General features: G+C 39.8%; 1 protein-coding gene across 2 annotated transcripts in view; it reads right to left on the minus strand.

Moving 5' to 3' along the window:
- Positions 1-1,001: 1,001 nt before the first annotated feature.
- Positions 1,002-20,055, minus strand: part of tmcc3 (transmembrane and coiled-coil domain family 3) — a 63,194-nt gene continuing 44,140 nt past the window's right edge. For both annotated transcript variants that reach the window (XM_015352307.2, XM_015352306.2), the window contains exons 2-4: positions 9,391-10,313; positions 7,659-7,794; positions 1,002-6,360 (exon numbers count right to left, since the gene is read on the minus strand). In XM_015352307.2, coding sequence (XP_015207793.1) covers positions 6,058-6,360; positions 7,659-7,794; positions 9,391-10,313 — 1,362 coding nt within the window. In that variant the 3' untranslated portion in view covers positions 1,002-6,057. The remainder of the gene's footprint in view (positions 6,361-7,658; positions 7,795-9,390; positions 10,314-20,055) is intronic.

Below are 20,055 nucleotides of genomic sequence, written 5' to 3' on the forward strand. Positions count from 1 at the left end.
ACCAGTACTGATTAATGCCATCTTGACTGTATGGTGCTACTTTGCTCAAGATCTGTGACCTTACCCTCCATCCCTTGGCTCATGCTGACGTGGCGAAATTCCAGAAAACAAAAAGAATCATTGTGTAAGAGTGCTGTGGTCAGTGCTGCCCTGGTCAGTGGAATTAAGCCCCACTGAACATTTGTGGGATGAGCTGGGACAGTGTGTGGCTCAGAGACCAGGGAACAGACACAAGCTAGTCCGGGCTTTATGAAAAGAATGGGAGAGAATCCCACAAAACAGCTGGTGCAAAGAATGCATTGCTGATATAAAGGCTTTCTGCTGTGGCCACACAGCTCAACAGTTTTTTCACAATAGCCATTCTGTTGATCAACTCTGTGGATGGCAAATGTTAATCCGCATAAATGAATTTACTTCTGCCATGCCTGTTCAATAAAAGGGCAACCACTACAATAAACATTTTCCTAACAAGTTTCTGAATTTGCTGAAGTATTATACTATGATCAGTATTTTCCACTGTAATAAAATGAATGTAGTCATTTTACTTCCAAAGTACATTGTGTAGTGACTGGTATCACTTTGTTTTTGAAAAAACATTATAACAACTGTTATAATATAAAAATGGAAAACTAAACATCTATGCATTTTGATGGCTAGTCTTAACCCACAAAAAAGCAACCCCTATCAAAAAGTTGCTTGTTCTTGTTAAGGGTTGCAGCACTGTGAAACCTGTATAGGTGTTAATCCATGAAAGGAACAAAGGCACAGAGTGATAATTTAGAGATACAAGAAAGATTACAAACAAGATGCAGCCATTCATTTAATCTAACCCATTTGTTGGTAAATTAACATGAGGATCTCCCCACATATCTCACCATATTGTACATCACCAATAAAAAAACGAACCCCCAAATTATTAAATCATTCTAGGCTATGTGGCTTCAAACAATAATTACTTAGCCATGAGGGAAATTAAACATTACACACTTTCCAAGAACTGGTAAAGCTAAGACAGGCTTTATTATGTAAAATCTGCAAACAGGAAAATAAAATTTTCAAATCCGTTTTTTGAAAGGCATTCCATACTACATAGCTTTCCACAGCAGTACATTTCCTGGTACTTAGAATAATATGATAAAGACCTGTCCTTAAATAAATGGCATTTATTCTCTCCAAACTGTCCCTGAAAAAAATAATAATCGAGAAATAGACATCTTAGTACATCCACTTTTGTACAAGGTTCAGCAGCAGTAGTACTCAAGCTCCATTATAGATGTAAAAGTGGAAAAACAACATTTATTGATAAAAATAACTATCTAGTTTCTTTGGGGATAATGGTCTGACTGAAAGACATACCCAAACTAACCAAGCTAGCCACACACAAAGCAGAAAACACAAAACGTTACATAAAATGAACATGGGAGGTAACAGATAGGATAAACAATATGAAAGAAAAGACTGACGTTAAGAACAAACCAACCCAGAAATAATACAATTGTGACTGATGCAAAACAATTATCAGATCTTCTATGTCACCTGAAAGGTTTGAGGGTTTGAGGGCCAAAAGAACAAGGCATTCCGCTGGAACTGGTGGTGAAGGGGTAGAAGACAGGTGCTATTGGAATGAACATTGTGATAAAGCTCTCCTAGACATTTAGTGATTAACTCTAACTAGTAAAACACAACAATCTCATGCTAGGATTACAAATCAACTTGTACTCAAAACTATTTAACAGGAAAGCATTAAAATGGAAAGTCATTTTGTGGCCCTCAAAAAGAAAGGTAGTAAGGTTTTTGTCTTATGGCTGAATGCCATAAGGTAACGTTGATTTTTTGGAATCTGGGGCCATTCAATCATCAACATAGCTTGCAGAGGAGTGCAAAAACCACATATACAGTACATAAATCACTTAACACATTAGACTACAGGCTTCTAAAGCACTTCTTGGAAACTTTATTTCTCTATATCATTCACGAAAGGTATACAGTAGATAAAACGCTACTTCCCCAGAATGAGGAAGTCTTAAGTGAATTCCACAGATTTCTGTTTAAATCTAAAAAGTATAATCGCGGAGAGCTCTAAACTGGCAGTTTTTAAAGATTACAACAGTTGAGCTGATTGACAAAAGACCCCTAAATATTATACATGTACACTTCCAAGGGAATCCCCAAAGGGGAGAAACTGTTGCAGTCTCTCCTTAAAATATAAGTTATAAAATTCATTTCTTAAAAAATAAAAAAAATTTAGGAAAAAAACAGCATCTGCAAAAGAAGATGCAGGTGCATTTACACAGTTCTTAATAAGTTAGTTTTGTACACATTCGTAGAAGAAAGTTCCATTTTTATTTTTTACAACAGCACAGTCCCAGACAGAGCACTGTGGATGTAAGCAGTTGTGTCAGGCAAGTTCAAGTTCACACAAGACACCAGCACCCTTTGCTTGCTACACAGACACTGAAAAGAGTTTCATTAAAGCAGGTAAAGTAAAACCAGGTAAGTTTATCACTGAGTAGTCATGCTTAAATCAGTACACACAAGAGGAAAGTGGAGCAATTAGTCAGTACTGCTAAAATCCAAATGCTGGAAGAGTTGAAAACACCAAAACAGTACTCTAGAAATTGAAAGACCAAAAATAAAGCCAATGTTCTTAATATACACCAGAACAAGAATCCTACAACTTAAAATAATTTCTTTTTTTAGCAAGTATTGCAAGACAAATTCATTTAAAACAGCTTTCAATACTGCAGTGTATAAGAACTGGCACAAAGATGGCTAACGTGAGACTCCCCCCCCCCTACTTTGCCCGTTCGTTGTAAAATAATTTGAGGTGTTTCAAATTTACAATGGAAAGCAGACAAAGGAAATCTGACGTTTTGCTAGCAGTAAAGTTTAGATTTGGCAAATGACGGAGGCATAAAAATATTATTCAAAAGAATCTACTTGCATCCGCCCCAATTCCAGAAACAGGGTTTAGATCCCCCCCCAGTGTATTGTGTATATTGTATAATGTATTTGCCTTGTAATCTGCACTTTGCACCATATGTTCCTGTCTACAATGTCTATGTCAGTGTCCTGTCTGTATTTGCACCATGGACCAGAAGGAATGATATTTCGTTCCACTGTATACTTGTACTGTATATGGCTGGAATGACAAATGTGAACTTGAACTTGAAGTGACGATAAAACTGGTACAGTCTTCATTCTCGGCAAGACGTTCTAAGTTTCCCCAATTCGTTATTTACCTGCAATCTTAAGTTACAGAATTTTTATTCACACATCACCCTGCTGTACTTGAATGAACTTTCTGTTTCATGTGTTTCTCTTTGTGCTACCACCTCAAAAGCTGAAGTAGTTCAGGTGGGTAGCTGCGTCAGCATGCGTAGGCTGTAAAGGAACAAATAATATGGTTTATTCCATGCTGAAAAAGAGAAGAAAGAAGACACAACGTTTCGGCTGTGGAGCATTCTTCGAAGAAGGCTACACATCCAAAACATTGTGTTTTCTTTCTTCTTTTTAGCATGGAATACACCCATTACTTGTTCCATTTCAAAAGCTTATACAATTCAGTTGGTTACAGTCGGCAAGTACACTGACAGGCACCTACTGAAATACCATTCAAATCTGATACTGAATGCCGATCCACTGCAGATCAAAGGGAAACTGCTCATTACAGCAATTCATAATGCAGAAGTATAATCCTTTGAACAGCATATTTCTCCACAGGTTTAATCTTCCTGAGATACAGTATACAGTCCTGGAAAACTATCACCCACTTAAAATGCATGACTGCATTTCTGTGAATTAACTACATATTATGCAAAAAGTAACATTAACTGAAAGATCAGTAACCTTGTGATCTTTACTTGCTCTGGATCTTTCCTACCTGGAGTGACCAGGCATGTCATGAGTGCCCCCTGCTGGCTGACACCAATGCAGGTACAGTGGTCTTAAGGCCATGGTGTTCTTTTATGTGCACTTTTGTTATCTTTCCATTTCACTTGCAAAGGCATCACTAACATGTCTACTGAGTGACAGGAATAGAGTCATGCTTCACTCTGGAACTTTATCCCTGTATTCACTCAGACAAAGCAAACCCCACCACAGGCACTACATTCAGTTTCCTGGAAAACTGTAAGTAGCAACAAAACTGATCACAACATCCAGAAAGATACACTTGCAATGTTAGGACAATTGCACAATCGCACCCCTGGGGCACCAGAACAGCTGAACTAGCAAAGCTGCTCACTCTCCAATAGGTGGCACACAAGAGGGAAAGCAGTGCAGAGTCTAAATGGACTCAAGGTAGTCAAGATTCCCTCAGTAGCAACACAATTGTAACTCCTGAGATTTCCTGGGCACCCCTGAGCTAGCAGGATTCCTACAACCCAGGCTCTTTCCTATAAGACTGCGTGGAGCTCACCATTTCTACAACACAAACTGCAAGCCGAAGAAGCTGAGGATTTCCATGCTGTTTCAAGAGAAACCTTGGAACTCCTACTTAACGCTACTTGATTTCAGACAAGGGTGTAAAAAATAAGAATATGAAACTGATTTTGCACAGGGGCTAGCTGTGTCGAGTTTGTATGTCTTCTCCGTGTTCCTGTGGGTTTCCTCTGGGTGTTCTGCTTTCCTCCCACAGTCCAAAGACAGACTGGTAGGTGAATTGGTCTGTGTTTGTCTGACCTGCGATGGACAGGTGTCCCGTCCAGGTTGTACCCTGTCTTGCGCCTGTTGCTTGCTGGCATAGGCTCCAGCTCCCCTGTGACACCAAATTAGGTGAAGCAGTTAGAAGGATGGATTCTACACAGCAAAAAGAAAATCAAAAAGAAAATGCACCCTGAACACAATCCACAACGACTGGGGCACCTACTGTAAATGCACTAAAGCTAAAATTAAGAATAGAGTTCCCCCTTTAGTGACCATAAACTTTAACTTTGTTTCAGACAACCCCCAATTTAATCACCCCTCTAATTGAAACGTTTAAAAATAATATTATAAAAACTGTAATAAAGTTACTGTATACTGTACATGTTAAGCTTTAAGCTAATTTTGAGAATGTTAATGTTCCTTGTCTTAAATATAAGCATCAAAATATGAAGGAAAATGTGATTCTTTATATTAAGCCCTGTTACAATTATTAATTTACAAATGCATTTTATCATTAAAGTCCTCTTAGAGGAAATTACATGTATCATTAGATTTGCATCAAGCTCCCTGTGATATTTTCCTATGTATATACACCTAACACATCTAATTCTAACAAAAATATACCGAATGAACCTTCAGAAATATCAGTTCCCATGTCCTTTATCAGAAAGTCTTGAAGAGCTAGAGCCTATCCTGGAAACACATGACGCTTGGCACACAACTATTGTCCACCAACTGGACAAAGCTCATCACAGGACCATGAAAAACGGGACCAACTCAAATGGCCAATCAAACCTAGTCCAGGGAAACGAAATGAGAACATATCAGGACCAGAGACAAAACACCCAGAGACGAAACACCCAAATCAAACCCCAGACCCTTGCCCCGGGTGTTTCAAAAGAACGCAATTTGCGTCTAAAAGGGACCCAAACATAACTGCTTAAGAGACATGTTTTATACAGGGCACTGCTCTGCAGTTTATTAACCTCTTTCAAGCATCACTATTGTAGTTTTTTTTAAAATCATACACGAAAACCTCTTCCAAAAATACAAATCTGATAAAGTAATTAACTGGGTACACACAAAGAGACAACTTTACTGTTCCTGGTTTTAAAAAAAAAGACACTTTCAAAACTAAACACGTATATTGCACTTGTCAAATGAGAGACGAGAAATCAAGTGGCTCTTTGAAGTCATCGTTACAAGGCAAAACACGACGGTTCACCACAGGGAAAAGGCAGGAAAGGAAGAGACACGGAAGTTAAAGTTAAGCCTCCGCACAGAATCCATGCAGTCCACTTCGAAGCAGACGGCATCCCAAACGGCCTTGTCCTTTTTCTCAACAGAACGGTACCTCAGCACATCCACCACTTCCTAGAAAGCAGGGCAGAACTGACGTGCCCACCGGCTTCAGCTCGGCATGAGCACACGCTCCATGGCGCACTGCAGGTTGTCCCAGCTCTTCCAGAAGATGGCCAGGAGCGTGACGGCGCAGAGGGTGCAGACGACGTGCAGCCGGCTCCTCATGAGGGGGGCGGTGAACTTGGCCGCGGTGGAGACGCACACCAGGATCAGCGTGACGATGGCCAGCATGATGTTGATGCACTTGCCCAGCAGCACCTTGGCGTCCGTGTTCTCCAGCTGCACCACCTGCTGGTGCTGAGCGTGGAGCTCCAGCTTGGAGATGCGCGTCTGGCAGGCCTCCAACGCCTCCTGCGCAGGACGAGCACGGACAGAAAGGACAGTGAGTAATACCACCCTCTCGCACTGAGACGAGCCCTTGCGCACAAAGCGGCACGTGTATTCAAGGCACTAGAACATCGGCCAGCAGCCATATCACCCTGCAACTCACAACTGGCAGCCCACTGAAACTCAGGGGGTGTGGGCCTGGTCAGTACCTGAATGGGAGACCTCCCGGGAAAAACTAAGGTTGCTGCTGGAAGAGGAGTTAATGGGGCCAGCAGGGGACACTATACTGTAAAAAGGCGACATCCTTCGGATGAGATGTAAAAGAGGTCCTGACTGTCCGTGGTCATTACAAATCCCAGGGCGTTTCTTGAAAAGAGTAGGGGTGTAACACCAGCGTCCTGGCCAAATTTCCCATTGACCCTTACCAATCATGGTCTCCTAATAATCCCCATCTATGAATTGGCTTCATCACTCTGTTCTCCTCCCCACTGAGAGCTGGTGTGTGGTGAATGTACTGTGCACACTATGGCTGTCGTCACATTATTCAGATGAGGCTGCACATTGGTGGTGGTGGAGGGGAGTCCCCATTACCTGTAAAGCACTTTGAGTGGAGTGTTCAGAAAAGCGATATATAAGTGTAAGCAACTATTATTATTATAATTATTATTATTATAGCATGATACAGTATGACCAGGAATAGCTGAGACTCTACAGTAATTACCAGTACGAGATTTATACCATTACATTACTAGCACAGCTTCTGTTGCACATTTTCCAATGCGTAAACCTGGAGCACAATGACTCGAGTTGCAAAACAGAAATAAATCTTTAATATAAAAGATTCATATAAAATATGCGCAGAGCTCACACTTTGTACCCCTCTAAGACTAGCAACAGTAGGGAGTGGCAAAGCAGGAACTGTGCATTCGCGCCTCTAATCCTTATCAGTATCTATTCCTTCTGTAATCCCTACGCTAGAGAGGTGAAAAAAGGTCAACACTCTTTCCTCAGGCCTGGTAGCAGACAGAACCTGACTGCAAATTCTTGAAACCTTTATAGAAATGCAATGTTTGTTATGCTAACTGGTTTCAAACTGTGTCGGTTTTAGTAAAGACACACATAACAGCCTTACACCTCTCACTCTTTCACTCAAATCTAGCTCAGTTTTTAATGTATTCTTCTACGTCTTGTTCTTCAATTTTATTTCCTTCTTTTTCTCAAAGAAAACAAACACTGATATAGCAACAACTTAACTGTGGTCTCCTTTGAGACAACGTCCACGAAGCAACGCACTGTTGCCTTTTGGATTTGCTGTTTCATACCTGAATGTCTCGGGCTCGTTCATAAGCCTGATAGGCCACCTTCTCTTCAATACTGGCAAGCTCTTGCTTGAGGTTGCTGGTCTCATGCTGATGCAGTTCTGTGAGATCATTTAGTTGGTCCTCTAAACGCTCAAACCTGCAAAGTTCAAGAAAAAAAATCATAGGACGTATGTCATGAGGGTTAGCAGGGGGATCATCCATTAGGAGAAAGTCACTTCTTCCAGGTAGGGGTCACACCAACCTGGAACCTATATCAGAAAGCACAAGGAGCAAAGGCAGAAACACACCTGGGATGCAAGAGGTGGGATTTTAACATTTCTATTTTCAATGCTCTTGGTGGCAGTTTTTAAGCAAGGCACATGCTTAAAGTAAATTGCTATGGCTCAATCCTCAATCTTACGGCTTTGCAGGTGATGGATGAGAGGAAAGAACAGTCTCAGAGCCTCAGTCAGAAGAGTGGCGTCACATGCAATCCTTTCCCTGGACAAAGTTGAATTCTCTACAATGTTGACATTTCTCATCAATAGAAACGCTTTAGAAAGCATTTTGAAGAAGTAAGCAGGATATTCATCCTAAGAAGGAAATTAGGGGGAATAGTTTTAATATTTAAAGTCACAGGACAAAGTATTCAGTAGCCCTTTAAAAGAAGATGATGCAGACCCACCCACTGGTTTCCCCACACATTATGTTTGAAAACTAACAATTGTAAATGAATATTTGTAACAATACAATTGAGTGCCCAGGTCATGACATTACCTCCACCAAGCTTCAAAATGGAACAACAGAATGCTTGAAACAGGATACAGGAGAGCTTTGGAACAAAGTTCAATGGATGAATGGGCTCAATATTAATCTTTACCAAAGTGATGGACAGTATAAAGTGTGTAGAAAGAAAGCAAATGATGATGCTACAAAGCACACCACCTCATCTGTGAAGCCTGGTGGAGGTCGTGTCATGACCTGGACATGTAGCCATCTCTGGAATTTTTCACTGGTTTTCATTGATGATGTAACTTATGATGGCAGCAAATGTAGAAGGGATTCTTATGTTTACCAAAATATTTTATCTGCGCATGTACAAGAATATGCTTCCAAACAGACTGGGCGTTCCTTGACTCTGCAGCATGACAATGACCCAAAATAAACCTAAAGCAAACAGAGTTCATCAGGAGAAAAAAGTGGAACGTCCCAGGCTGCCAAAGTCTGTCTCCAAATTAAAAGGGAGCATGCATTCTGCATGCTGAAGACAAAAATAAAATTCAGAACACCTCAAGAACAGGTAAGACCTCAAAGGGACTGCAGCAAAGGTGTTGGTTGAGGTTGGTGTCCGAAATATTGCAACAGAAGTATATATAGATGTGTGGTGAGCTCAATGGGCTGCAGACCTCATGCAGTTATTGCCTCAAATTAATATGCAACCAAATCCAAATCTTTAGACTATGAAATTGAAATTGAATGTGCCCCAATACTTGTGGTCACTTGGTTTATTTTTTAAATATACAGTACACATCAAAAAATTATATTGTCCTTGTTATCCATGTTAATTTCGTAATCAAAAACACAACTTACTTGACAGTAAAGCAAAAATAACAGTTTTGACTTTGCTGTCCTTATAATTTCAGGGGGATGGCATTACTTCCATTTACCAACGTCAGGCCATCATTCTGTGTTCTCGTGAATAACATCAAGCGCTATTCGTGTACATCACTTGAGTTTGCAATGAAGCAATTACCTGTATCGCTCCTCCTGGAGGGTCTGCGTCAGGAATGTGTAGTCTCTTTTAAGCTGAATTTTCAAGTTCTCCAGATTCTCAGCCAGATGTGACTGCAACTCCTTGAGATCCTCAAGCTCCTTTGTGATCATGGCCAGCTGAGCCTGGCTCCGTGCGGAGATGGGCCTTTCGGCCCCGCAGTCCGCATTCCCATTGCTGTCGGCGGACGCCGAGGTCCCAGACGAACACTCGTCGTCACTGGGGTACTTGGGCTTGGCCACAATCGTGGCGCTGCCGCTCAGTGCCCTGTTCCCACTTTCTGGGTGGAACGTATCCAGCGTGTTCTTGAGCTGCGTGATGTTGTCCGCGCTGCCAAACTTGTTGCGGATCAGGTTGGCAAATTCCCTGGGCTTGCTGAAAAAGAAGGGTGGGGACAAGGTGACGCCTGGCCCTAAACTCTTGATCTTGTCCACACCAGGATTACCAGTCCTAGAGCTGCAGACCACATCCTTTGTGATTGAGTGCACGTCTTTCAGGTTTTCTTTGGAGGACTCCTTGCTTTCTTTGGGAGCTTTGGAGGAGCTATTCATCTCACTCTCGTTTATCTTCTTGAGGTACTGCTCCAGCTTCTTCTGGAGCTGAGCGATGCTTTGTGTCGACTTCTGGTTCTTCTTCTCGAACACCTGCCTGATGCGTCTCGCCTGCTGCTTGTCCGCAGTATTGACCAGCTTGAGGTATTCGGCGACGTTCTCGTCGCAGGCCGTCTTCTCGATCCTGATCTGCTCTGCGATCTTCAGGATCTTCTGCTGCAGGTTTTCATTGCCGGGTTTGAGCCAGTGGAAGTTCGAGACGCCATCTGTCACGCTGAAGTTGAGGTTGGTGTCCGATCCCCCTCTGCGGATTGGGACAGGTATACTGAGACTGCTCACGTCGTTCGGATCTGCCTGCAAAACAAGAACAGCACTCTTATAATTAGTGCAGCAGTATGCAGGAGGAGTCCAGGTTCTGGACTTGTAACTAGAAGGTTGTGGGTTCAAATGCCAGACTGGACACTGCTATTGTACATTGTATTGTAAATTAAGCAAGGTATTTTACCTGAATTGTTGAACAACTGTTGTATTTTATTACTAATTATTAGTAGTAATTACAAACTATCACTAATGAACTTAAAAAAGTTACGGTCTTAAATAACATCCTGAAATGGTGTCCAATTTTGTAAAAATGAAATATTTCTCGCAGCATATGACCTTGTTTTTTTCCCCAAGTTAAAATTGTATTCAAAAGTAAAATGCTCAAACTGAAGACTCCTGCAGGTAAGATAACTTACAGTTAATACCAGCAAATAGAATACTGTAAGTATTCAGACCCGTGAACTTAATATTTGGTGGAAGCAACCTTTCCAGCAATTATAGCCTGGTCAGTCATCAGCAACATTGCACGCCGGCTTGGTGCAATTTTTCTTCTTGGCAGATTTGTTCTGAAGTTGCTTGGGATTTCATTTGGGATTTCATGGGGTTGATCAAACCAGGGCTTTCAGACACTCAGGAACATTCACGTTCTCACGGTAAAACCAGTATGGCTTTAGTCTTCATGTTTTAACACAGTATGTGCCTGGAATTCACTACCTAACTGAAGGACCTTAAAATAAGATAAGATTTATTAACTATGAAACCACTATTATTAACCACTACTGCTGCACTCAGACTAAGACCACTCAAATTACTGCGTGGCTCATTGAGGTAATATTGCAATTTTGTGCATCTAAATAAATTTCAGTTGACACGAAGGGTTTGAATATTTATGCAATCATGTCTTTTCCATTTTCCTGTCATTTTATTTACTTAATTTTTCTCTTTAAATATGGAGAAGCATGTGAATAACAGTTTGCTACTTCAAATTGTTGACTACAAGTTTTAAAGTACATAAAGTGAAGTAGCTGTGAGTTTGAATTCTTTTGGAAGGTACTTTATAGCTTAAATTCTTACACGTTTTTTATTTCTGGTTTGCATTCTATTTAAAATACATTCCTAACATTCATTCCTCTTTACAATAGCAATCAGGTGATGGTTATTCACAGTATTTTTTATGAAAAGGTTTTTTCTCCACTGGAGTGTTATATAATTGACCTTCTAACCAAGACGGCTTTTGCTTTCAAAGAGTCAAAATGTAGAATGACTCACTTCACAAAGTTTTTCCAATACAAAATGATCATAAAACAACATCATAACCTGTATACCGTTTAGTCTGAGACTGTATAATGTTTCTCAGTGTTATGTACATTCAAGGACATGATATTACAGAAGAGTCTTTCCAATACTCAGAATGTCCCTTTACTTCTACACTAGTGAACTAATAAAAAAGGAAAATGGAACAAGAGTCAGGTTTTAAGTCAGTATCTCACTGATCACACACAAAACCTTAAAAGCCGCCCACAGCATGAGATGTTCCGCTTCAAACATTAACCAGACTGGTCCAGAGAACCTATCTCTAGAAGGGCCATGGACCCTAATGCCCATGAAATGAAGGTCTTGTCAGGCTCAGCTGTATCTCCTGTCCGGAATCCAGTAGAACATCTGTGATTCGCTCATGCCACCAAGAGGATCCAGCCACGGCCAGACAACCTTCACCAGCTGGCTGCAGCTTTACATGGAGGGTGGTGGAACGTCCCACAGCAGTCTGACCACAGCCTGATCACAGCTTTGCATGGCCGCTCCCAGGAACCTCATTATGCTTAGGGAGTTCAGACCTGATACTAACTTTTCACAGTTTTCATTTTGACCGTGCATCACGTTTTTTTCAGAAATCATTATTCTGGTTGATTTACACTTTTGTTGAAATTATGTATTTCATTTTATATCCATGGATTACTATTACTGCATGGAGTTTGGACTCTGGGTTCCTCCCACAATCCAAAGTCATAGTGGTAGGTTAATCGGCTTCTGTGAAAATTGGCCCCAATGCGATTGTTTGCATTTGTATCCATTTCCAACTGCCCTGCGATGGACCAGAGTGTATTCTGTCTTGCGTCCATTGCTTGCTGGGATAGGCTCCTGCTCCCCCACAACCTTGAATTGGAAGAGACTGGTTGGATGGAATTATTAAAATGGAGCAATTATTTGGCTGATTTTGCGATAAAAGAGCACAAAACATAAGCACTGAAGGGCAGAGTTGAACTTAAGTATGAAGTTCACTCTAATTCAGTAACGCAAGGGGCAGAGTGACCAAATGATCAGTATAGAGATTGTTATTGACCAAAAAGATACATACTGCGTCGTCTGCAGACTACTGTACATAAAACAGTCTTGACCAATCTCAAACCTTGGTCTTATTTTACCTATGAATGCTCTTACTGTTTCAACAAACACACCAAGAAAGATGAACCCTCTTATCGATGCAGAATATTAAAAAACATTTGACTTTCATAAACTAAGTCACTCTTTCTATATTTGCGTAAGAGCTCCCTATATAGAACTCTTTGTGCTCAAGTTGTTTTGCATGTATTTTTCTTTTCCTCTTTCTGGAAATAAACTGTTGCTCATAACATAAACCAGGTCAAGCTCAAAGTTAACTGCTGTTGGCTTGAAAAACCTCATCCCCCTGGGAGGGAAGGAGACAACGCACATGCTTATACAGCATCATTCCCAAGTGTTTTTGGGATTAAGAACATGTGGTCATTGTTACAGGAACCAATACAAATCTTTAAATTAAGTGTTATATAATATAATCTAGGGAAATCACAAAAGCAAGAAAGACATTCTGGGTTCTTACATGTATTCTGCATTACACCACTGCATTCAAAAACGCAATCCTATTATTACATGTAGAAAGATACAGAAGTGCCTCGCTTTGAACACTGTTTAATGAAGCATGAAAGCAAATGGGAACGCTATACAAAAATTTTTACAGCTACAGCACTCTATGTCTCTGTGCCCTTACTGCACCCGGAGACCCACTGCATCTGCCACAAAGATGTTTTCTCGCCAATGTCCTGTTCCTTCTTTCCATTCCTTTTTTAATCTTTTCAAAACCTATCGTCGATACCTCTGTTTTGCTCTGGTCTCTTGGGGTTCTCATTTGTATTCTAGGTGTAAGATAAAAAGAGTTACAGTCTCTCTCTTGAGACACAGAATGTCAATTCAGAGTCCAGCTGAAATCTCACAGGTCTTCCCCTTCAGGTTTTTTGTAATGATAAAATGCAGCAAATAAAAGTGACAAGAGTGAATAATCACACTGAACAGGTTTCCAAACAGCATGGGCACAGAACATGGTAGATGTAGTAGATCTTGAACACTTTGGAATCAGGTCTTCTTGTGCTAGAACACACACCTCCAATTCCTGTTCATTCTGCTATGGGACAATTATAGGATGCTAAAATGTAATCATGTTCAAATGCATGGTCTGATAAAATTCTTAAACAAACTTCACCTCAATAAATACATGCAAGCAGCACATCAAAAGCTGATAATCTCTACTTCACACATAATATTGCAGCTTTAAACATTTATATTAAGTTTTTCTATGAAGGAAAAGCATTTATTTCATTGTTTTGTTAAACATTAATGTAAGACAAATGCAATGGTTTTCTGAAATATTTGTTGCATAACAAAATTAAACACATCCGTATTAAAAGCTTTACAAGGTTTACTGAAACCAGAACACTATGCAACCTAAATAGGCTCTCCATTTTCTTGAGACAAAGAAGGTAACTGAACTGAATCAGAAGTGATAATCATGAGTATATTCATTTTGTGCACTTTGCTGGAGTGCTGGAACAGAGAAATGCAATAATGAAGCAAATTAAGTGAATAACAGTAAAGCAGTCCCAGAAGAGCAAAATAAATTATAAGTGCCTTGGGTTCTTATCCCTCAGATTTTGAACACTGAGCATGTTTTTGTGAAATATGGGCAAAACGCTACAAAAGATGTGGAAAGAAAATAATGCAGTTACTGAAAAAAACGCATAATGAAAACCTTCATAAAAGAACTTCATGCATTTTATCATTTTTAATAACTTGTCAGTTGTCATATCAAAACATTTTCCATTAACAGCACAAATTAAAACATTGAGAGGCAATTCAGCAATAAAGCACACAAGAGAAATAAAGAATAGATCTGCCTCTGTTAATAATTTTTCTTCTTCTGCAAAACCCACAAATGGCCTTTGAGTCTGCTACACGCATACTACAGTAAGTGTTTACGCATTTTTGTATGGTAAGAATTGAATCGGCTTATAGGCTCAACGTTTTTGTGCAAGCTCCACTATAATTGCACATCTGGCTCCGTTTAGGAAACCTAAGCCCACAAAATTTTGGGGGATAAAAAAACAAGATGCTTTATCCTGAATCAGTAAAAATGAGAAGTCAATCCTGAAATTTTAATTCTGATATAGAGCCGCAATGATGATGCATACTGATATTGTATTGTTAACACTAATGTTCAGCAGCACCAATTGAAGAAACTCACACAGTTTCTAGTGCAAGGTACTAGCATAGTCATGTTTAAATACCAACAGATTACTACTGTCGGTATCTGTACGTAGTTCCATTCCAAGTTCCATACATAGTTTTATTCTAATCAAGCAACTTCTATTGAATTGGAAGGGCCTGATTATCAGCCTACATGAAATGACAAGATGAGCCCTGGTTTACTGGCCAGATTTGTAGAACTTGACACTAGGTCATAATCTAGGTTCTACACGCAAGCACCATTGAGTACAATGCAAGACATGGGGTACAAGACTTAACAAACAGGCACCACCTGCCACCCTGTAGCTTGAGTGGCTGCCACAAGAATACAATGAAAGACATAGCCATAACAAAATGCAGAGAGCCACTTGCACTATGTTATATAAAGATGCAACAACATTAATGGTATTAATGGCCATACTCACACTTTGGTTTCATTAAGAAGAGTCACTGAGTACAAAACTAAGGTTGCTGCTGGAAGCGGTGTTAGTGGGGCCAGCAGGGGGCTCACCCTGTGGTCCATGTGGGTCCTAATGCCCCAGTATAGGTGGGGACACTATACTGTAAACAGGTGCCGTCCTTTGGATGAGACGTAAAACTGAGGTCCTGACTCTCTGTGGTCATTACAAATCCCAGGGCGTTTCTCGAAAAGAGTAGGGGTGTAACCCATTGGTTAAAATTTCCCATTGTAAAATTGTAAAATTTCCCATTGGCCCTTACCAATCATGGCCTCCTTATAATCCCCGTCCATGAATTGGCTTCATTACTCTGCTCTCCTCCCCACTAATAGCTGATGTGTGGTGAGCGTTCTGGCGCACTACGGCTGCCGTCGCATCATCCAGGTGGGGCTGCACATTGGTGGTGGTGGAGGGGAGTCCCCATTACCTGTAAAGCGCTTTGAGTGGAGTGTCCAGAAAAGCGCTATATACAGTAAGTGTAAGCAATTATTATTATTATTATTATTATTATTACTCCATTTAGAAGCAATGTTTGATGATGTTTGACAAATGTCAGACATTTTATCGTAACTGAGAAGCATTCTTGAAAGTTGCTAAAATAAAAAAATAAAATGTATTCAACATATGTTGATAGCGGGCCTGCATGATCTTGCCATTGCAAAGACTGATAATGAATGTCGGTTAAAAGCTGTCTTAATGACACTAAGTAAACACACAAGTTTAAATAAAGCAAGTTTCTATTAGGAGGGTGGTATCTGACATCGCAGTGCTCTCCTGTCGCTCACAAAACGAGCCAATTCATTTTAAAGGCATTCCAAGATAGCTCCTTGATAGCTCCTCATGCAGGTGTCAAGTACAAGTCAGCTTGAGGCTGGAAGCTAAACCATACTGCTTGCTCAAACAAGTGAGCAATAACTGGGCTCCTTTTTGTGTAAAGAACACAGAATTCCGAGACAGTGTGCAAACCATGTTAATCAGATATACAGTATTTGCACACACAGTTGCTCAGCTATCTAACCGATTTCTGTCTGCATTACTTTTTGATGTTGCTGTGCTTTTAAAAAAAAAACGTCTGAAAGCTGAACAAGTTTCTTTGTAATGTATTGCCTTCAGCATCAAGGTCTTTTTCTTTAAATTTCTTCTGAAAGACTAAGACCAGATAGAGTGATTTTGTTTTCATACAGGATAGGGTTTTTCTGCTTATTATTCTCCAAGCTGAACCTATGATCATATACACAAAACTGAATGTTTACTTGTTCTCTTGCCATTCTTTTGCACTCTCCAGCCTAAACTCAATTTCACAGAACCTGGTATTCTAATTTAGTTTGTGAATAAGTTTGTGAATAAAACGAATCAAATCACAGAAATTTCCGACCAGTTATTTTTAAAGAGAATTGTGAAAGCATAATCTTTCTTCTTCGATACAGGACATGTGCAGTGAACTCCTGGGTGCTTATTTTCTTTTTTGGGCTGACATACATGACAACTTAAACCCAGAGATCAAAGAAAAAATGGTTAAGATTAATTGTTTGGTCATGGATTGTGAAGAACACTTTTTAACACTATTCACCTAAATATTATAATAGTGAATCTGAGGACAGAAATAAACACTAGGCCTGTCTGGGAAAAAGAAAGAAATAATTTCAGTTTGATAATGCTTCTTTATCTGTTCAAGGCCATACAAAATGACATAATACATTTTATTCATTATCACCTCTCAAGTATATCAAAGCACACACAAAAAAACAGAACATTATATTAATCAGCATATCAAAAAAATAAAAGATAAAGAAGCTTACATTAAAACCTACAGTGAAAAGGTTGATCTTTAATATTTTTAAAATGCCTACAGTCACAGATCCTCTAGCAAATTCAGAAAATAAGTGCCTCAGATGTGCTCTGCGTAAGAATCTACGTCACCTGTTGTATCTGCTCTTTAGTAAAGTAAGAAAGCCTGAATCATCACAACTCAAATCAGATTTAGTCTAGATTAGACTACACTCATACAATAAGACCTTATGATCTTATGAGATGGACCATTCAGTACCTTAGGTGGGAGCAGGAGAACCTTTAAGTCCTCAAAGGAAGCCAATTGATTTAGTATAGGAGTTTTATGCCAATATCAAGCCCAATTCTTAACATACTGAAGCTGGTTTTTTACAGTATATACACAGACATCCCAATAAGTCACAACATCAGTATAATCTTGATTAAACAAAGGCTTGAATCAAATATTTCAGCAGCAGGCAGAGCTGGCTTAGAGCCCTTGCTACAGTATATTAAGCAGATGGAAAAATGAGTGACATTCCTATCACGGGTTTCAGATGACAAACACAGGGTCAACAGTAAAACCAATGTGTTTAACTTCTATCATGTGTTAAATATCAGCATAGTCAATCACCGAACTGACGTCACCAACTCTGATAAAAAACTGAGACGTAAAACCGAGGTCCTGACTCTCTGTGGTCATTAAAAATCCCAGGGTGCTTCTCGAAAAGAGTAGGGGTGTAACCCCGGTGTCCTGGCCAAATTTCCAATTGGCCCTTACTAATCATGGCCTCCTAATAATCCCCCTCTATGAATTGGCTACATTACTCTGCTCTCCTCCCCACTGATAGCTGATGTGTGGTGAGCGTTCTGGCGCACTATGGCTGCCGTCGCATCATCCAGGTGGATGCTGCACATTGGTGGTGGTGGAGGGGAGTCCCCATTACCTGTAAAGCGCTTTGAGTGGAGTGTCCAGAAAAGCGCTATATAAGTGTAAGCAATTATTATTATTATTATTATTATTATTATTATTATAACCTTGGTATTGTAGGGCCACTGTATCTATTTCTTAAAGGCACAAAGCAGCTTGGGATTCAGATTCAAAACAGCCAACATTTACTAACTGGATTCTGACAACAGGAGTGAACCCAACTAAGGGAAGTACCAGTGATCACAACCTGTTTTTCCCTGCACTCCAGTAGGAGTGACTGACAGTATCATAAGTCACACAAATCAGAAGTCAAGCTAATCATTAATTACCCTATCAAGGTCGGTCAGGAGACAGTTTATTTTGTCAAAACTATGACTGCAAAAGTTCTAAGCATTCTTTTGGTGACAATAAAGCTGCCAATTCCTGTTCCAGTTATGCAAAAAAAGGCAAACTGGAAATATGATATTTGAGCACTTGAAGATCCTTGTCAAGTGTTTAAACACATATGACTACTCGTCTCTTCGCCCAGGGAATGTGGTGCTGAAACTGCACCAGAAACAAAACTGCAGGCAAACAGAATTCCAAACTCAAACATATGCTTGAGGATGTTTATGCATGTTTCTTTAAGCGGATTATGTATGGCTTTTACTGAAATGGAATGAAATTTGTCTTATTTGCTATTTTTATAACAATGTTGGAAGTTACCTGAAATACAGTGTTGACAAAACAAATACACAAGACCTGCTGATTGGAAACTCAACTCTACTCAAGCATTTAGGTTTTATGATCCACTTACTTATTAAGCCATACTGAGTGCTTAATTAAGGCCTTAAATACGAGTTATTATAATGCTCTTACAAAAATAAATGTACCAGGCAATTTTCTGCCTTTTTGTCTTTTGAAGTACTGTGCTAGTGTTGGATTAACATGAATGATCCGTGTTGTACCATAAAGAGAAGCTACTCAAATCCATATCATACACATTCTAATGCTCTATGATTAAACTAAAAGGCGGAAGAGGGAGGCATCCAAGCAGGATTAGACTTGTTCACAGAAACAATTTTTTTCGGGTTTTGTCATTAGTCAGAGCTCTGCTATAATCCTCTTTCTGATTAATCCATAAACAGTGCTTGTTAAAATACAGGTTGGGCCTGGTCAGCACAGGCATAACACTTTCAAGGAAAACCAATATGCTGCTGTAAATGTCACCAGCAGGTGGCAGCCTTCTCTTCGGACCAGAATTACTCGAGATCGCTAAAGCAAGAGAAGCCTAAAACCAGTTTATCAGAAGCAAGACTACTGGTCCAATTCCGTCATGGATTTAAACTCCCTTTAACAGTTTAACCACACTGCTACCAAAGCAGAGGATCTACATTTGTGTTTGCCATTCAAACCCCACACACAGCAGAGGAGAAGGGGCTTTAAAAACACAAAAACTCTGTGTGTGCATGATTGAAGTAGACATCAAAACAAGTGCGTGTTTTTAAAAACTGCAACAGGCAGGCCACCTCCAGGGAGTGGTTTCAAAGCACTTTAACCTGAGGTACAATATAAAGGCAGCTGACAATCTCAAGAATGTGAATACAGCACTAGTATTGCTTCTTGTTCTAACATGTCCAGAAGATACTTGGGAAATTCTTTCTAAAAACAAAGAGGGTTAAGCTTGTCTAAGTTATCAAGTATGGGCTTAAATACTTTTTAATTAGTACATCTCTTGCACATACTATCCCACAGTTATTACTTATAAGTCTGTTGAGATGCAATGGATATGGAAATAAAAAAATAGACTATTTTTTCTCCTCTGGTTGGATTTTTAACCATATTTGAAAGCTTTTGACATCTCCAATGATGCAGAGTGCTACATACTGTACCAGCTACAAATACCAAGTTCTGGTTTCCAGAAGTAGGATTTATTAAATAAGGAACAAGTAATAGGTTTATTCCATGCTGAAAAAAAGAAGAAAGAGAACACAACGTTTCGGCCGTGGAGCCTTCTTCAGGTGTCAGGTTTATTAAATAAGGTCACTTATAATAAATATATAATCAAAAGTGATTATAATAAACA

This window comes from Lepisosteus oculatus, chromosome 7 (assembly GCF_040954835.1).
Source record: "Lepisosteus oculatus isolate fLepOcu1 chromosome 7, fLepOcu1.hap2, whole genome shotgun sequence".
Taxonomy (NCBI): Eukaryota; Metazoa; Chordata; class Actinopteri; order Semionotiformes; family Lepisosteidae; genus Lepisosteus; species Lepisosteus oculatus.